Here is an 18,932-nt window from a genome sequence, read left to right on the forward strand (position 1 = left end):
CAGTGGAGCAAGTAGAGTTCGTCAATGATAGAGTAGCCAAGAGCAGATTGGACACGGTTGATGCTTGTTAATATTACTCTGGTCCTGTGGCTTCCATAGCGGAAGACAATGGTCATTAGGAGGATCGATGTGTGCCACTGTTGATCGAACGACGCCCTCTGTCTCCCCTACTTCCGTTTACGCAACATCAACTGTACTCTAAACTTCATTGATTATTTTTTTTGTCATTTTCTTTTGTTAACTATAGCTATACGCACTACGATAGTTATGGTGTTACGAGACCGGCGACTACGCCGTGTTCGATCCCATTATTATCAAAGAAGTCGCAGACGATAGGTGAAAAAAGTCTTTAGAGGAAAATAGCTTCTTCTTTCTCTTTAGTAAATTGACAAGTAGATAGAATTTGTGTCCGTGTTACGTGTATAGAATCGAATCGAGGGTGTCGGGGACTTTCCTCCCCAAGTTCCCCTGACCACCCTCTCGCTTCCTGCACTGTGTCTGTGTGTTCTCGTGTCAAGCTTGACCGATTCCTAAATCGGTTATTAACGTCAAAACCCTCTTGCTTTTTCCTTCGCCAGTCCTCGAGGATGAACGACTGCAGATAGGAGCGGTCGGTTCCTTTTATCTGAATTTCCGTCGCCAAAGCTGTCTCATCGTTGAGTCTCCTCTATACTCTCTTTCATCTTTCTTTTCGTTCATCGGTCTCCATAGACGAAAGAAAGGGAAAAAAATGGACGAAAGTGATCAATTTGGCCTGTCCCCTGCGAGACCATCCTTCGATCGTACGATACATCATCTTCCTCTTGTCCTCACTGTCTGTTCACCCTTCCATTCGTCATATTGTCGAAATTATTAGTAATCTGGTCACGAGCTTGTATAGTGCTCGCAGAGGGAAAGGAACATTCTTTCTGCAGCCTCTTCACGAGAGAGCTTCGTTCTAGATCTAATCTTGCGAGCCATCGATTACAACTGAACTCATCGGATTCGAAACGGTACTCTCAAACGACACGAGTTAGTATCATCGTGCAAGGGCAGCAACGTGCATGATGGAAGGCTTCAGTCGGCAACGGGCACCAGTATCGTTCTCACTGATCCTTTGACAACGAATCCTCCAAACAATGCCCGCACAATCACACATTACATCGTGTGCTCACTGTTGTCCGTGTTCCCGTTCGTACCCCGAATCGTACCGGTCCATTGGTCCGCGAACGCGATTCCTCAGAGAGGCTCCCCGCGTCTGGTGGCCATCTTGGCAGCCCTGGAAGCCAAAGCGCCCAATGAGCACACAAGACCCGTCAGGGTCTCCCAGAAAGTGGCTCTACGTCTTTTGTGCGCTGCCTGACCGACGTACCCCAAATAATAGCCGGCGTATCGCTCGTTTCCACGTTCCGACGCGCTGTCCGACCTGCCCACGCTGGAGCGCGCTGACTTCGGCTGCTGAACGATACTCCTGCGATGGTCCTGCTGCGCCTGCTGCGCCTGCTCCAGGCTCTGTCTCGGCGATCCGTCGCCGCACCTTTGCGCCTCGCTCTCATACAAGTGTTGCTGGAGCTGGACGTTGCTCAGTCGTCGGTCCATCATTCTGACCAGATTCTGGTGGACCCGATGGTCGTCCTCCTGCAGGACGGGCAACTGTCGTCTGCAACTGGCGCCCGCCAGATCGGTCCCCTGCATCTGTTCCACTTGTCAGGCATATTCGGTGTCGGTGGACGCTGATCGCTCCAGGTGAGCCTGGTGGCCACTGTGTTGCTGTTGCTGCTGCTGCTGCTGCTGCTGTGCTTGAGCGTACGCCAGGCTCTTCTGATAGCTGAACAATTGCCGCTCGAGGCTGTCATTCTCCTCCTGGAGCGAGGCTATCTCGCGTTTCATTTGCTGATTATGGATGCGACACACGTCGTCGTACTTGTGGTAGGTCGCTTGGAACAGCAAGTGACTCTCGTTCCATTCTAGGCGAATTCGAAGCTGACCCTTGTCCGTGAGGAATGGACAGTGGTTGTCCTTCACCTCGTTTGTATCTAGGTTCGTCTCCATGATGATGCCCTCGTCCGTGGACTCCTGAGCGTAGTAGCGGCTGAAAGGGGCACCTGGCAGGCTGATAGCTACTTTACTGGGATCCTCGTCTCGTAGTAAGTAGGCTGACCAGCTGACGTACCTGGTGACAGAGGGTCAAGAATCGCTTAGATCGATAGAATACTATGGGAATAAAGTAAGGTAAATGTTCCATTTCCAGGACGCTTAGGATATCAAAGTCTCAGTACGTGGACAACCTTTTTAGGTATTTTTATACCCGCCTCGATACTTAAACTGCACGTACATTAGAATTTAAGCTTAAAATGAAATCAAATTAACATTAGTGTTCAGGTACTGAGGCATGGCTGGCTACTAGCACATTCACTTAATTTATATCATTTGAAAAAGTACAAACCTCAGATGATTCCGCGGTACGTTGTGAATATCCTTGTAGACTAAATGTAGCCTCACGGTGTCCGAGTGTAAATCAGCACGGATAGTCCAGGCCTGCTTATCTCTATCGTAGCAAGGGGTGGCAGGCAGAACGGCTGGTCCACGAGCCTGTACCGCGACTTCGCAGATGGTCCTGGCCTCGACCATCTCTAAGGACAGCCTCACTACTCCTTTGTGCGCGATCTCGGACCACCTGACACGTGGATGCCAGCCGAAACCGCAACCTTCAGCGTCGGACAGGTCCTCTATCTGTCCCGAATCGATCCTACGGTCACCCTCACCCAGAGCCACGCTATATCTTACTCTGCAGCGGTGGTCGAATCCAGTCAACCTCATCAAGTAAACACTGACCCCTCCGTCGTGGCTGCGATAACTCTCCAGCTCCTTGTTCCCGTGCGGATATATGACCAAGTTCCAATCAAAACCGCCGAAAGAGAAATAGTCGGTTTCCAACTTGTTTGACTTGGATTGGCCAGCTGGAAACGTGCTGCTCGGCATCTTAAGTTCGGCCATGTAGACCGTTCGCACGTTCGACATCGCTAGCTCCAATTGAAACTCCCCGTTCGTGTCGGCAAAGTTGCGGTTGTAGAGATCTGCCACCGGGATGTAGTTTCGGTTGCCCTGGGCAGGCGCCTCGTACGTGAACTTGACACGTTTGCCAGAGAAACCCTCGTTCATCGAGAAGTGTTCTCGATTTAGGAGGGTGAACGTGAAGTCCACGTAAACTCTCATGTTCCTCGATGCGCCACGCCATACCAGGTACGCGCCGAGCACCTTGTAGGACAAAATGCAGGACATTTATTTGGTGCACATGGTTTTAAAGTGGAAGATATTGATCTCTCGAGTGCACTGGTCCAGGGGGGCGATAGTAGTCTCGGGGGTTGCTGAATACGTATAAAAGGATAGTCGAAGCATAAAGAAAGAGGAGAAGGTAATAGACAAAAACGGAGCTGAACATTAATACGTTGATATCCTCGCTAGGATTGGGAACTTCTGATTTAGCGCCTTTGTAAGGGTACGCATTCACCTGAGGAACATTAGTACCGCGAGTTATTTTTCAAAGTGAAATTTGAAAAAAATTCTCAGGTGAACACGAACCATGAGGTTAATAATTGTACGAGGAGACTTAGGATTACCTTGTTTCCTCGTGAGAATGCGACAGACCATCGCTGGAAGCCGCAGATAAGTTCTTTGCTCGTTACGTCTCTTTCGGGGTCGCGTACCACGCTCCTCGTGACGACGAACGAGAAGACCCGCGTGCCACTGCTATCAGGCAGTTGCGCGAATCTGTAGAGCAGAGCCATCACCGCATCTCGAGGGCACAACTAGAGCGATGGTCCACGATTATCCGTCGAGTTTACGTTGCCCAACGATCTGGCTGATCAGTTCTCTACAATAAAAAGGACAGACATGTTGTAAATATTCATCGATTCTTTCTTGATGCATGGATTACATTGATGCAGGGAAGGGAGATAAAAAGTTTGAACAGCAGCGAGATTCTCTGTCAACGTGCCGAAAATGATAAAATAGGGCTGCAAATCTACTGTCACCATTTCAATATAATCCTCCGCCGTACATGTCAATTAATGCTACAAAGAGCTTTTCGTGTACAACGGAGTTTTAAAATTGAAAGCGGATTACGTAGACCTAGTGCATCCATTTAGACTAAAGGATGGTGGAGGCACCTGTATCTGAAGAATTGCAAATACTAAATATTCGACGTAAGTGTAAATAGATCTTATAAACTAATAAACTTCTGACCTTCTAAACTATGGGAGGATTCCAAACTTTTAATTTGTTAATTTTTATTTACGATTCTGTACAAATTTGTAAACCTTCGATACTTAATTTTTCAGCACTCAGTTGCGCAACTACTCTACCGTTTCTATCAAATTTCACATGGTAAAGTGTCGCATGAATTCTGTATCGAGAAATCAGCTATTGAACAACGACAGAGACGCAGGATCTCTGTCCTCACAGAGGAAGGGACGGAAATGGCATTTATTTCATAAAAATGTGATCACGGAACGATTCATCACGAAGACTGTTATATAAAATTCACGAGTGAAGGGGAGCTTCTAAACTCCTATCTTTGTACCTTCTGAATTATACACTTCGATTTCCAGAACAGGTTAGTTATCTCCCAGAGATCGACACAAATTTCCCCTCAACAGTTTTTCCTCTCTAGGCTAAGATTCAGGTGAACAGGATGGCGAAGTTAAAGCAGGACGAAGGCCCTGAATTCTTCAGAGACGGTATAGTTTACCGAGAATGGGGCTTTCGGTTCGCCAGCTGGGAGAATTACCCCTTTGCCGAGATATATTTCGAGAAAGCGATCCAGCAAGGCCAGGGTAACGACCTCAGGACTTATCTCGGCCTCTGCAAGACACAAATTAATTACGCGAGGTACAAAAGGGCAACGAAGACCACGGAAAAATGCGTTCAGATAGGTTAGGACCAATTTCTCCTTTAAAATGTGATTCTTTTTCCTAAACTTCCTTCTACAAGGTGTTCTTCATTTTTTAAGTCACAAAGGATAAGGAGTATTCTCGAGATTCTAGAATCCGAAGATCTCCCAAGTAGTTAGAGAATAACATGCAATCTGTGAAAGTTCGCTAGGTAAATTTCCTTGCTTCCTCTGCAACTTAAGCTGCGGAAGTGTTGGACTTGTCCTAACGGGGTAATTTAAAATAATTTATGTGGCGAAGTAAGTTTAGAGCAGCCACCGTGACTGGAACGAGCCCGCCGCTTAAATACATTGCCTTTCCTTGGATTATTCCTCCTTCGCGCGTAGGATGGTAATCCGTGGTCAAACAGCGACGGTTTGACGACTGCTGGTTTCACCGTTCCATCGGAAATTGATAAACTCAATATACCAAGGGATAACTATTCAGTCATCGTTCATTTTCAGACCCAACCTATTCACAAGTGAAACAGCTGCAGCTGCAGGCGTTATTTAATGTGGGCGAATTCGAGTACAGTTTGGTCCACGCTCACCAAGGATACCAGAAACGTCAGACCACTGCTTTGGAGCATGGAATCCACCAGGGTAATGAGACTATTGAAGACTGCGTTGGCATCAACACGCATTCCAAAGCTCTGCTGCTGCTCAAGCCTTGGATACAGAAGCTCACTGAACACCGACAGCTGATGTTTGAGAAACTCAAAGAGGAAATTGATGAGCTGGCAGGTATGAAGATAGGTTTTTCAAATATTTAGTTTTATAATTTGTCTATGGGTCGGAATGACGATGGCCACACCGCTTTGTAACTCTTCTTCTTTCTTGAGTATTTTTACTGTTGTCTACGATATTTGATAGGGAGCATAATCAGCGAGAACGAGGACCGTCGGAATAGCGAAATAATTTCTAAGTTTGGATATAACTTTCTGATTTACTGACTCTAATTTTACTGTAAATCTGGTCCTAGAGAAAATTAAGTTAACCATGCTTGTTCCGCCACCGTGCTCCAGAACTTTCCGTTTCGCAGACTAATTGGACTGTAACTCGACGTCCCCGTTATGAAAATGACTTTCCACGACAAAAAAAACTCGTTATAACTTAATGCCGTTAAACACCTTAATTCCCTACTACCTCGAGAGCATTGTACGGTCCCTTGATAGGTACCATCTAGCGCATTTATTAATAAATAATAGTGAAACCTTCTGTCTCTGTTCGAAGACAGGTTTCAAGCATGCTAAGAGAGAAGAATTAATTTTCCTGTTTTGTGAGGATTAATTACATTTTAATTGTACTTCTATTCTTCGAAAAATATCGTCTATGGCATAATTTAATTCTTCGATCAGTTTTGAAAGCGAAAGATTTAATATTTCGTTGTGTCTAGGTGTGGAGGAGGAACAAGCTAGGTTCAAAGTGAATTGTCCAGAAGTTCAAGCAGAAGCAGAGTATAAAAAGCTTCAAAAAATCATTGCGAAGATATATCTCGGTTACTTGGCGCACGACTTGGAGTTCTTAAAACTAATGGCCGAGAAACCTGGCATACTGGATTCTCCAAATAAAGTATCGACGGAGAAGCTCCTTGCGGTGGCAACCAAGAACTACAAGAGAGCTGTACGTAGGCAAAACATCCTTCGAATGCGACGACCCCTTTACTTGATGCTCTTTGAGCGAAGGGCCATTCCCAAGGGCCACAAAAAAATGATCCAAGGGGAGAAGAGGCTGAAGAAGAATCTTATCGTCGTTGAGGCAGACTTCCTGTTGCGTCGCTTGCACGATTTTAGGATGAAGAAAGATTATATCACATTTTTCAGGTGGTTACATTCAGGAAGCTTTTTTTTGTATCTCTTAGGTCTTAGGTGATCGATTAAAGCTGTGTACCATGAAGGATGCCACAAAGAAGCTTTTACGAGTGATGCTTTATTAGAAGCTTAATTTATGCTATAAACTATTCACAAGCTGGGTCCAAGCAACATTGCTGATAATTCTGTCAGTGGTTTAACGACGCGTTGGTTCTGTTTCATGTTCGGTAGACATGTACTATTTATTGCGACCATGCTCGTATCATGGACCACTGGTCGCCAACCACAAATTTTAATCGCTCAGGCGATCAATGATCTGTGACACGATCACCGTTGAAATAGTCCATGTCTACCAGGCATGCACGAGTAGCAAAGCATTGGTTAACCCTTGATGCTGTTAAATTGTATCATTTATCAGAGGAATTAACTAATCTCGTAAGAAAATTAAAATAAGCCCTTCTTCTTGTTTTACTAGAATGGTCGACAGGGTTAAAGACAAGTTCGACGCCTACTCCCTAAAGATGTTCCCTTCGAAGTTGAAATGTTTGAATGCTCTGTACAGCATGGTCGCGTGGACGTACATAGACACTCGTGATTTGACTCGTTTGAAGAGTATGAAGCTCAAGAGAACGTATCTGAAGCATCACGTAGGCATACATGTCGCAGAGTTGCCGCGTGATTGTGACATCGCCTGGGTTCATGCTCTCGATTCCAAAGAAGCCCTCAGGGTTTTCCGCAGGTATCTTAATACTTACTAGCATTTTCAGTTTCATTTTTTTCAGCAATCAAGGTTTCAGTAGCAATTTTTCTTCGCTGAATCTTCTATCATTTACTTACCTAACCTTAACCAAATACTGAACCATTAACTCTACCAACAGGAGGCTAGCCATGGCAACAGAGACCTTGGAACTAGCCTGGCTATACCATGAGCTATGCAAGTACCTCATCCAAATTCGTCGCTACGACTTAGCCAGGTTCTATTGCAAAAGGGCCGTCGACATGGGCGAGGAAGCCGCTAGTGAACAGTGGATACTCAACTCCTATCACCTGCTCCTACGCATCGAGGTCAGTCAGAACTACCGAAACGAGGCGAAGGAGGCAGCGCTACTAGCGCTCTCCAGTGCTAAGAATCTCGGTCTTGACTTCCTGGTGGACTTCTACAACAACACACTGGAGATCATCGAGGGTCTGGACGTGGAAAAGATGCTCAGCTTCGACGCCATTTCCGCTCGTCAGCAGCTGATCCTGGACCTCATGCCTGAAGATATGAAACCGGAAGTAGACTTCCTCTGGAGGAGAATGGAGGCTGTCCCAGCCAAACGAAGACTGTCCGTGATGCCTGGCTGCAAGACAGTGGACAAAGTATTCAAGCTGCCTTGCAAGAGGATGACCATCATGCCTACTCCAGCCAGGGATTATGAGAAAGAAGCTAGGAGAGCTCTGTTGGCACTGTACGAGCCCTCGAAGGAAAGACCTGGTTACGTAGACTTCAATGAGTACGACTGAGATGTTTAGCGCAACTTAGTCGCTGACAGCGGTTTTGATGAAGTAACGAAATGGACTCTGAAGAGTGAAGGATGTACCATTGTCAGAAGTTTCTTCAAAGAGCGAATTTCACGGGTCGTCCAATTAAAGTTTCAAAGGTTCGAAGTCGGCGATAGCTAGTTAGAAGATTGTTGGGGAGTTTAAACTACTTTGCATAACGTAGATCGTGTTTCTCGGCTCGTAGGAAGCCATCACGGAAGACTGGTCTCATCTGTCTTTTGCAAACTGGAATGATACTCGCCAGTGTGTAATACTTTATCCTCGTCCTGACCTTTTGACGACAACATTCATGTAGGATTCCCTTCATAGAACCTTTAAGATCACGTCACCTAATAGGATAACTTGGATGTCTGCTCGCGTGCCGTTAAATCGAAAGTTCTGGCTTCCCTGTGCTGCCAAATCCTCTACCAGAAGTTCACTAAAATCGTGGTTCTATTGGAAAAGTTCTTCGACTGGGTTAGCCTCTTCTGGGCCTCTGGATATTTTTTAATTAACTGGAACCGCATCGAACTTTCCTCCGTCAATGGGGAGAAAAACTATTGTCAAATAAATGTATAGATAAATTGTGAGATAAATTGTATGGCTTGGTGTATTGTGTGAACATTCATAAATATAGTTATGTCCCTACAAAGCAATTAATTATTCAATGTTTCTGCTTTTCCCAACTTCACGTCTATGAATCGTTAATGGCCTTCCATTTACATTCCCTTCGTACCAAACTAACTAGATTCCAGTGGCTCCAGTTTCAAGCACTTCACGTTTCTGCCAGAGATGTTTCTGCACACAAAGCTTCGTAATTTCGCGTGTGAACCGTGTCTAATATTCGAACGGAAGTAGCGAAGTTCAGAGCGTCGTCAGTGCGTGTTCGGGCTTGAAAATCGATGGCTGTCGCAACGAACAGGAGCTACAAGAACGAGCTGGCGGACCTAAATGAGACGAGGAAAGTGGTGGAGAATGCGGAGAACAGAGCTCGCCTCGATCAGAAGAACAACTCTAAGGTCGGACGCAGGAATGACCGCGAGTACGCGCAGGCTCTTCATCGCGAGGCTGATCAGCTCTATCATAGGCAAGGTCTTCCTAGTATTTGGGAACTTATCGACACGGGCCCTTGGGACTCTGTTCGTGAATCTTGAACGAGATTACAGGTTACTAAGGCGATTTCGGTGCAACCTCCAGCGATGATAACGTAAAGTGTATAAGTTGCTACCTGCTGTGCAATTTGGTACGATGGTTTTCCAATGGTCTTCTCTGCCCGCACGAATAATAATAATAGTAGTAGTATTGTGAAGATAGAGTAGAGTATTGTAACGCGCTGGAAAAATTTGTAGGATTCTGATCTCCCATTTCATTCAGAATAATTATCGGATCTGTTTCACCGACAATTCAATTACGTTCGGCTTTCGTGATATTGTTCCCAGTGCGGTTTTAATTATTTAATCTGCTAAATTAATTTATTCCTTTGATACGACCGGTTCAATTATTCCACTGACCGTAGGGTATCGTTTAATCACTTTTGTATAGTTAATTACGAACTGTGTGCGCATTTCTCTACTGTCGGAGAAGCCAGCTATCGAGGATAGGCGTGAAGGCGGGGAGACGTAAATCTGAAAAGTCTAGCGTTGCGCTAATGGTCCTGCTGAAATTCCGCTCAAAATTGAACGTCCATCCTACTATTGCAACTCAGCGAATATGAGCCTTGTCATTTATAAATTTCCTACAGTTTTCATTTTTATCCCATAAACTACTGGTACCGGGTGAAACTTTGCAAATGAATATAAGCCCCATCATGGAAATCGTTAATAGGATTCTTTAAAAAGTAATATAAAAAGTAATTTATTTATTTCCCTCCTACTTGCATGTACTTTCGAATTTTCAGGACAAATTATTATTCACCAATAAATTGTATATTGGATACTTTGTTCGTGATGTTCTATGGGTCACTTGTTGACTCTCGAAAATTCTCTCAATATGTACCTCATCTACGAAATTATGCCAACGAAATTATCGCCTCGCTATTATCGTTTCCATCGTTTCGAAATCATTAACATAATTTCGTACATTGGTCATCGATTGATTACCGTTTCGCGCGATAAGTGAATGAGGCCGATTGACCAGACTGAAGCCGCGAAATTGAGTTAGACTGCAGAAGGACCTTATTTCAATTATCTGCATAACGTGGAAAATCTAAAAGCCACCCTTTTCCAGTAATTTCATATTTCAACTAATAAATAATCGTACATACATCTCTCATTATCAATAGTCTCTACAAATATCGAGGCACCAATTTTCATTGTCACTTACATTACGAAACACACTGTCAGAGTAGCGAACAGAATTTCCCTGCTCAGTTGCGAGTTTATTTCTGAGTGTCAACCACTTAACAGGATCGAAATCAGGAACGTTGAATCGTAATTTCAGCGGCGATTACGAGTCGGCATTAGTGCTGTACCACCGAGCAGCGAACTTGTTTCCACGAGACAGCAGTCACAGTGTGGCGGCCAGGCGAACCACTGCGACGATAAGCTCCTGCAATAATCCGTCGAAAGCTCTGAGGAAGGGCTTGGCCAGTGCGAGAGACGGAGAGCAATTAACGATGAACCTGTGCCCCGAATCGGCCGCCATGCGGGCCATTGACAAGTTGAAAAAGTCACCCGATCCTGCTTCTGTTGTCGAAGCTCTTAGGTTTGTAGTTGAAGTAGAAACTTAGCTACGAAAATAAGTAAACTTCTTCAGCTCACCGATTGGCGGCTTCGGAATGTTCCTTTTCTACTTAATTCTAGATTACCTTTGCTCTCTACTCGAGTCTACTTCTATCTTAAAAAAGTTACAACTTAAAGTGAGACCCTTTAGGCTCGCTCTGAAGCTTACGCGGGAATTCAATCGACGATTAACCTTTTGCAGCTACTTCGACAATCACAAGAGCTTCTGGAAAACCTCACCGTCTCCTCGACCGTCGAACGTCCAACTGGCGCGATCGAAAGTGATGCTGAGGCAGCTGAACAACGCAGCAACCACATTACTCGAGAATTTAGAGGCAGCTTTCAACTCAGGCAAGATGTCTGCTGCGCTGACGATAGCGCAGGAGCTGCTGATGCTATCTTCGGGTTTCCAAGATCCTAGTCGCTATCAGATAGCAGCCTATCGTTACTTATCCCTGATCCACGTGGCTAAATGCAGGCACGATCGAGCTGTATACAATGCCTCTCGCCTGGTACGCTTAGCGAAGAGTACCGACAACGTTGTGCAGATCTGTCGAGCACTGGTCACGCTGGGAAAAGTTCACCTAAGCTTTGGTCACCTGAATGCTGCTGCGAAAGCTTGGGAATACCTGTCCAGTGACCTGAAGGAACCTATCCCGAAGGCGTGGATCAGACACGAGATTGGCAGGTGTCATCTGGAGACTGGCAAATACAGGGAAGCTTTGAACATGGCGTCCAGATGCATAGAGGCGGCAGTGGAGGGCAACTCGAAGAAGTGGATGCTGTATGGGAGGTTACTGTTGGGTTAGTTGCTTCATGAATACTTCATGCCCATAGGCAGGGGAGTTGGAAACTTCGCCAATAATTCTGCGGAGAAGTGGATGCCAGCGGATGCCAGAGATTCCATAGTTTCAGTGGCTGGGCCATCGTGCTGAGAAAGCACCGATACCTTCCTAAATTGATAGCCTGATTACCCGCGCTATGATATTATAGTCATACGGTCCCTCGAATACCTGTAGTCCACAGTACTACAATCTATCTGTTTCGCGATGTTTCATCTATCTAGCCTATCAGGACCCTGACGAAGCTGGCTGCTACGCCAGTAAAACGTCCAAATCAATTTCCACGCGGGCACGATTTACATCCGAAAGCCTGGAATATTGATAGGGAACACCGACCGATGAAAGCCTCGAGCCGTTAATCCCCTGAAATGCCGATGCCGTTCGTTCCACTCGAATTACAATTAGTAGAGTGACCAGCCCGATAAGAGTTGGATTCGGTGTAACCTGTCCGATTCGCAGACGATGGATTATGACTCCTCTGTTTCTACTGTCTGCACTGGTTCCTCGAACTGGCAGCTAACGAAGCTATCTTGTCAGTAGGGTGGAAACGATTGGCGGCATAGTGGGGTAGGGTGAATGTAGTCTATTGAAAGCAGTCTCTATAGTCTTGGTATCTTGTTATAGAATGCTGAATGATTCTCAGTGATTCCTCTATACTCTATACCCCATAAATACTGCAGCTATTATAAGTACTATTTCGGAATATATTCACATAATAATTAATTACTAGTTACTAAATCCTCCTTCAAGGTCAAAGCCTGGCAAAGATGGGGAGGTTCGTCGAGGCACTAGAAGAACTGCAGATAGCCGCGAAGATCACCGAGGAGGAAGGGGACACTCTCATGCTGTCCTATATTCGAGATCTCATCGATCAGGTAGCACGTGCTCTGCGTAGGATCACGTTCGAGAAGAGGTACCGCAGCGTTCAAGAGACAAAGACTCCCGCGAGGATCGAGGAGGAAGAGATTGCGAGACAATCGAGCTTGCTCATCACCCAAGCAGAGACCGTAATAACGACTATGTTGACCCAGAGGAAATTGATCACGGAGTACCGTGACGGGGGATCCAGTTCTGGAACGTCGCTCGACGTGGACGAGGAGATAACGATGCATTCAGAGAAGACGATGAGCTTGGCGCAGTCTTGTCGGGGCAGCTCCGCTCGCTCGGGCTTCGAGGAGGATCAGGAGGTGGATCGGGAAGGGTCGGTTTCGCAGGGAAGCACGTTCAGGGTTAGGGGTACGGGAAGTACCTCAGGAACGAAGGACGATGCTTCCTCCTCCTCCTCCTCCTCCTCCTCCTCCTCCTCTTCCTCCTCCTCTTCCTCCTCCTACAGCGACGTGGGTCAAGAAGTCGAAGAATTCGAGAAGGCTGAAGAGCTACAGGATAATGTAAAGAGCAATATTGAAGTGCTTCAGTGTTCCAGTAGCACGTCGATGAAGACCGTGGACACGAATGCCACCTACGTGATAGAGGAGGAAAAGACTCTGTTGCGGACAAGCAAACGCTCCAATCGTGACGATCACAAGAAACAGATTTCCAGAGTGGTCGATGCAGACTTGAAGCGTGACGGGATAGAGGATGATGCCACGAGTGATAAGATTCCGAGCGAGAAGGAGGGTATGCTAAATGCACTTTGCGTGATGGAAGAGTTGAACCAGAAGAACGAAGTCGAGCTGTTGGAAATAGTCAGGGACATGGTGAAGGATACGCTGCTGGTACCAAGCGAGGACGATCGAGAGCGCGACCCTGGGAACTCTGGCGATACCAATAGAGAGGATTTTGTGACCCCGAGATCCTCTGACGATAGCGGAGCAACGAGGACCATTTATAAGCATTCCTTGCCTCCTACTCCCCGGAAGTGTGACGCCGACGGGGATTTCCATGATCGTGCAATGATCCTAGAATCTAACTGATTGTATCTTTCTATCAATACGGTAAAATAAATTATGCTTCAACGAATACAGGTGTTTTACTTGTAGCTTTCAAAGCTCTCTACATACGATTTTATCTCCAAAGCTGTTTACTAAAATACGGTAGAGTATGGTTCAGAGAAAGCATAAGACACTCGAGAAAACTAGCGAACGTCGAATGAACCACGTGTGCAGTAGTCTCGGCGTGAAATCAAGTGGTCGGTCCAGTTACTCCGCCCGCGACTTGAAAACGCGAACACGAAGAGCTATTTCCACCGCCTTGATGACCATACAAAGGAGGCTTGGCGAGAACGCGTAGGTAGCTCAACAGGTAGCTCTGAAAGTACCCATCTCCTCTCGCTGTTCCACCCTTGTCTCCTTTTATGCTCGACAAGCCTCCCTCGTGCCTACGCACGCACAATTTGCTGCGCCTCAGAACTTGTCGTTTTCCATCGCAGCGGTTTTCCACACTGAATTTCTTGACTCGTGGAAACCATCAGGACAAAAGCCCCAGCAGGAAACTTCTACGAGGAAATTCGTGCAGAAGCATCAGAAAGCTAGCATTAAAGGGGTGCCAACTAGGAGCAAAAAACTGTCTCGAGGGAGTTGGAACTTTGTCAAGCTACTGATGCTAAAGTTTCCTGAATTATCTATCGGTTGAACAAGTACCGCAAGCTTTGGCTGACTAATTGGTGGGGGCGTTTCCTGAATATACGAAGGATCTACGATGAGATCTGCAGAGAATCTACTTGCTCTCCCCATAACTCAGTGGTGGATCGAAAGATTAGGACATATCCCCGCTATTTCAGAGAATCCTCTTTCGTCGGACAGGCGTCGCTATTTCGAACACGAAGGATTATCAGTTATCAGCCGAGCACTGCAGTCGATTGAATATTCATTCGCGTTACCGATGGTGGATTTCAGCGAGCCGTGCCTGGGCATCCGTGAAACGTCAAGGAGAGAGCCAGCGTTTTTATCGGCTTGTCCCAGATCGAACGTGTTCCGGACGAGTCGCTAGGCCAACAGGACCGAATACTCGTTCGATTCGTTGCGATCGGGAGTAGCCTGGGATTCGACTCGCCTCGATAAACGGCTAATTAAGTTGATCGGGACGCAGGTGAAAAACTTGTGACGCCACCGTAGCGAGGAATAATGAGGCGTCGCCTGATTTTGTGCGCCATTAAAATCGAGAGCTTTTAATCTCGCGCTTGGAGGAATCTCGGACAGTGTCGTCGATAATTTATGGCTGGAAGCGCGGTGATTTTAATGGTTGATCACGTGGCGATGAGAGAAGCCTTGATATAGTCTGATCGGTTCTTTGATGTTCTTAATTATGTGTCTTGAAATAAGTTCTACGGTGTACTTTATTGTCAAGTCTATCGCGTCGTTAGTGTACCATAGTAGGTATCCATCTTTGCCACTTTTCCCATCAAGTAATACATTAACCACCACTGACTTCCCACAATCTCACGAATCGCGATAATGACTGCCCCTAACGAGAATTCCCCTATGGAACTTGGTTGTTTATCAAAGCTGCCACCCAGAGAGCGCGCAGTTTCGAGTCGAATCGATACAATTCTCTTCCGAGTTTCTCCCTAAACTGGCAATTTGTGGGAACGGAGCAAGACGCTTAAGCAAAACTCGATTCGACGATTCTACGTTTCGTGCCATGACTTCGCTCCTGCTCGCGACTTTCTTGGATGACTTCACCCACAAGCACCTCCCTTCAAAACTTCCATCTATTGTTCTGTCGCGAAGTTGAAGCTGTTTTAAGCAAAGAGCTCTCACAACTTGGCAGAAATTCGCATAGAAACGTTTCGATACGTTTCGCTTTGTGTTCTAGCAGTGGAACATTCATGACTGTCGGCAATCTATCGTTGGAATTCGACACGTTATTGTTACAACCGATTTTTTCGCCTTTTCATGTCGCTATAACGAACCGAACCCACCGACGGATGTCTTGTTTCCGTCGAGGGAACGCGTCACAGTGATTTTCGCACTCGTTTTCACGTTCGAGTCCTCCCCTTTTCCAACGAATCCGTTAAAATTCGTCGAACACCTCTGCCGCGGATTTTGTCACGTCAACTATTACGGCTTAATTATTTTCGCTCCGAAATTGGATAAAAGTTGATTTCCCCGTGACGCGTGTTAATCGAATACAGGGCAGTGTACCCAATTTAAACAGCACTTGTTAATTAATCTATGCTCAGATTACAAGTATATTCTTCTCAATAATTACTGTAAAGTAATCGCCGAATTAAGCTCGATTGCCTTGAGTTCCTTAGATTGAATTATTAAATACTGAGCTAAAAGTACCATCCACTCCAGTTCGAGTAACTTTAATTGAAAGTGTTAACTCTAAACCAACAGAATTCCAATATCTAAAATATGCAGAATAATCCTATAAAATAAATGGTGTCAATCACTTTGACTGGTCCAGGAGCTTTAGTGCTAATCGAATTCCCATCAGTACAAAATGATCGATTCATCTTCCTATCGTCCAACTTCAATTTCAGTTATCAAAACTCCATTCGCGTGAATTGTGTCGACCAGCGCAAATTATGGCCGTCCCGTTCGACAGCTATCGTTCTTTAATTAACATATTCCCAGTTGTAAAGCTGCACCGTGCATTGTTCGCGGAAATCGCGTCAGCAAGCCCGGAGGGTATCAAACGCGTCCAATTTTGAGCGACGTATTTGTTACGCGGCTATTGTTGAGCACAGTATTTGCGCGACAGTTAACGCGAAACAAATGTCATCGTTACAAAGGCGGTTGTCGCGGACGTCAGGCGCATTATTCGTCCCATCTCTCGCGAATTCAATTTCATTTTCCCGAGGAATCGCGAATACGCACTGGCAGTAATTTTTGCGGCGGTCCCGTTTGCCGTGTCAAATTTATCTTGCACGCCACGCGGCACATTTTGTTCGAGTTAATAGCCGTTTCGTTCCGTTTCGCGAACGTAATCGTCCGCTTAACAACGCTCGTTTGACGCTGAAAAACTTGTCGGGCAAATATAAATTTCGCGCCCACCCCTGGGGCTGTGCGAAATCATACATCCAGTTGGAAGTGAAATCAATTCGCAAGCTGCGCGCTCGAATACGATTCACCCTCTGAATTGTGCAAGAGGCGGTGTCTTTTCAAAAGGCTTCGGATCAAATCTTTGTCGAATTCGCTAAAAGATTGCTCCTGCTCGTTTGATTTAGTTCTTTCTAGAAGAGACGTCTTATTTGCTCGGGCACCAGGTATTAGAAGTTTTAAGGGAATTGGAGTTCGAATAAGGGACAGGCAAATAGTATTTTTTGTTCAGGACTGTCAATACTGTCTTTTCTTTGAGTGTTTAAGGAAAGGATTGGAGGAAAATGTGAAAGGACAGTGAAGAATTTTTTTATACGCTGATGGAAATGAGGGGAAGTGTTCGACGTTGAAGAATGAATTTAAGCGTTGAGAGTGGAAGAATGGGGAAGATTTCATCAATATTCTCGTAACAGATCATTTATGTAAGACGTTTCAACAGCTTTACTTCGAGAGCAAGAACGATGTTCTTCCCTTCTCGAGGGAAGTGTAGCTAAAAGGTTCTAAGGGGATTAAAACCTACAAGGGGTAAATCTCCCCTTACCTTCGTCGTCCCTCCTAACCATCCAAGTTGTGTATAGTTTCTTCCTGAGAACCGGACATCAAATGTTGCACTTCTCACAATTTTAAGCACAGTGCAAAGTGCATTAAGCTTCCATCCGAGCTTAATGATTCCTGAAGAAGTCACCATTCAGAAGACATTCACGTAAGAGTACTACGAAAGAATGATCGTGATCCAAGAAGAGCTATTCAACGTGATTTTTTCTCACCGTTTAAGGAAAATTAAAAATTCACTCTCACACGAAACGATGCACCCTGCATTTGAATTCCATTTTCCACGAGATACCTTCAAGGAGATTACAGAAAAGATGATTTCTCGATGGATCAAATAAGCCATTACGATTCATTAATTTCTTTACTAGATAGAAATGAAGCCAAGACTTATTCAGATCGTCTGTACTCCAATTAAAAATTTGTATGAATTCATTTTTAAGCGGTACAAGAAAATCCCATTTACGATTTTTGCAAATAAAAATGTGTATTCACTACTCGGCATATTTTAGCTTCCTTCCTTCTTACAGGTGTCTCCCTCCGAAGGAATGATAAATTGCATCTTCATTTTTCTACCAGCTTTCAGAATGACGTTACTTATATGTCATCCACCTTAACTGAATACAATATATGTACTTCGAACAATGTGGCTTGGATCAGCGACGAATGCAGCATACGCATACACGCGGCAGCCTTTCATTTTTCTATTGGGCCGGTTCCCTGGGGTTGAGGATAACGTTACGGAAAATCGATAAGCGGGCTTTGCAGTCGAGATGCAGAGACGCGAGCCGAAGAAGAAAGTATAGCTCGTGATCTGCGTTAACCGAAGTGCACCGACGCGACAAAAATATCGACGGGAACGGAGAACACCTTGCCGAGGATCGACAACGTCCACTAGTGCTATTCTAGACACAATATCGAAATACCATGGGGTTGGAGAAATTCGACGGAGTGGGAAGAGGCTCCCATTTTAATAAAATGCTCCTCGTGACTCCCTTTCTACATCTTTTGATCATCTGTGTAGAATACACAGAATATATCCTAGTCGCTTATAATAATTATACATTTCTCATATAGTCCTTCTAATAAAAAATCGATTCTTTTTAACTAAGAGAAAAAGAAATTCGCCCATAATTGTCTCAAACCATTATATCTTTTTTATGTTAGGAAAGAAAAGAGAAGAAAAGATTGAACATAGATATAACAAAAGATGGTGTTTGCAAAAGCCGCCCTAAATTCGTTTTTCTATTGTAGAACGTAACTTCCAGTGAATGAGGAAGGGCGCTTTACCGCTTCCTTCCGCCCTGTTGTATATGTATAGTGAAAAGGTATCGCGGTGCATCTCGTTCATTTCCGACGAATACAATCGCGCGACTTCTTTCCTCCGCCGTTTCGATGAATTGTCTGCCAGAGGGCAAGGAGATTGGAAATCGATGGACAAACTTGAAACAGAACCGAGCTTCCAAAAATGACTGTTGCATTGCAAATCGATGCAGCTGAAAGTGGCAGCTCATAGAGATATACGGCAGTCAATTTTTCCCCTCGAATGAGCTCGCGAGCAGCAGCCACCTCAACTAGATAACTACTAGCGG

The 18,932-nt window shown here is 45.3% G+C and overlaps 4 protein-coding genes across 4 annotated transcripts in view; 1 reads left to right on the forward strand and 3 right to left on the reverse strand.

The window, feature by feature from the left end:
- Positions 1–877: 877 nt before the first annotated feature.
- Positions 878–1,674, reverse strand: LOC143179188 (uncharacterized). Its single transcript, XM_076378295.1, has 2 exons — positions 1,352–1,674; positions 878–1,258 (listed from the first exon to the last, which is right to left on the reverse strand). Exons 1-2 carry the CDS (start codon positions 1,672–1,674, stop codon positions 1,219–1,221), a joined length of 363 nt encoding a protein of 120 aa, XP_076234410.1. The 3' UTR covers positions 878–1,218.
- A 12-nt stretch (positions 1,675–1,686) lies between these two features.
- On the reverse strand, positions 1,687–3,825 carry LOC143179187 (uncharacterized). Its single transcript, XM_076378294.1, has 3 exons — positions 3,600–3,825; positions 2,426–3,237; positions 1,687–2,152 (listed from the first exon to the last, which is right to left on the reverse strand). The coding sequence occupies exons 1-3, from the start codon at positions 3,765–3,767 to the stop codon at positions 1,687–1,689; spliced, it is 1,446 nt and encodes a 481-aa protein (XP_076234409.1). The 5' UTR covers positions 3,768–3,825.
- LOC143179545 (uncharacterized) overlaps positions 3,761–18,932 on the reverse strand; it is a 71,558-nt gene continuing 56,386 nt past the window's right edge. Inside the window, exon 4 of the mRNA XM_076378843.1 lies at positions 3,761–3,853. The gene's annotated coding sequence lies outside the window, so the exon portion shown is untranslated. The remainder of the gene's footprint in view (positions 3,854–18,932) is intronic.
- Positions 5,161–8,550, forward strand: LOC143179544 (outer dynein arm-docking complex subunit 4). Its single transcript, XM_076378842.1, has 6 exons — positions 5,161–5,261; positions 5,358–5,653; positions 6,306–6,732; positions 7,196–7,459; positions 7,599–8,363; positions 8,450–8,550. Exons 1-5 carry the CDS (start codon positions 5,161–5,163, stop codon positions 8,224–8,226), a joined length of 1,716 nt encoding a protein of 571 aa, XP_076234957.1. The 3' UTR covers positions 8,227–8,363; positions 8,450–8,550.

This window comes from Calliopsis andreniformis, chromosome 5 (genome assembly GCF_051401765.1).
Source record: "Calliopsis andreniformis isolate RMS-2024a chromosome 5, iyCalAndr_principal, whole genome shotgun sequence".
NCBI classification, from domain to species: domain Eukaryota; kingdom Metazoa; phylum Arthropoda; class Insecta; order Hymenoptera; family Andrenidae; genus Calliopsis; species Calliopsis andreniformis.

Coding starts and splice junctions, on each gene's coding strand:
- LOC143179188 (XM_076378295.1), bottom strand. CDS start 1,674: ATGCAGGGGACCGATCTGGCGGGCGCCAGTTGCAGACGACAGTTGCCC. Junction 1,259..1,351: donor TACGCCGGCTATTATTTGGG/GTACGTCGGTCA, acceptor TTTGGCTTCCAG/GGCTGCCAAGATGGCCACCA.
- LOC143179544 (XM_076378842.1), top strand. CDS start 5,161: ATGTGGCGAAGTAAGTTTAGAGCAGCCACCGTGACTGGAACGAGCCCG. Junction 5,654..6,305: donor GGAAATTGATGAGCTGGCAG/GTATGAAGATAG, acceptor CGTTGTGTCTAG/GTGTGGAGGAGGAACAAGCT. Junction 7,460..7,598: donor GCCCTCAGGGTTTTCCGCAG/GTATCTTAATAC, acceptor CTCTACCAACAG/GAGGCTAGCCATGGCAACAG.
- LOC143179187 (XM_076378294.1), bottom strand. CDS start 3,767: ATGGCTCTGCTCTACAGATTCGCGCAACTGCCTGATAGCAGTGGCACG. Junction 3,238..3,599: donor CATTCTCACGAGGAAACAAG/GTAATCCTAAGT, acceptor TTGTCCTACAAG/GTGCTCGGCGCGTACCTGGT. Junction 2,153..2,425: donor GTACCGCGGAATCATCTGAG/GTTTGTACTTTT, acceptor CTCTGTCACCAG/GTACGTCAGCTGGTCAGCCT.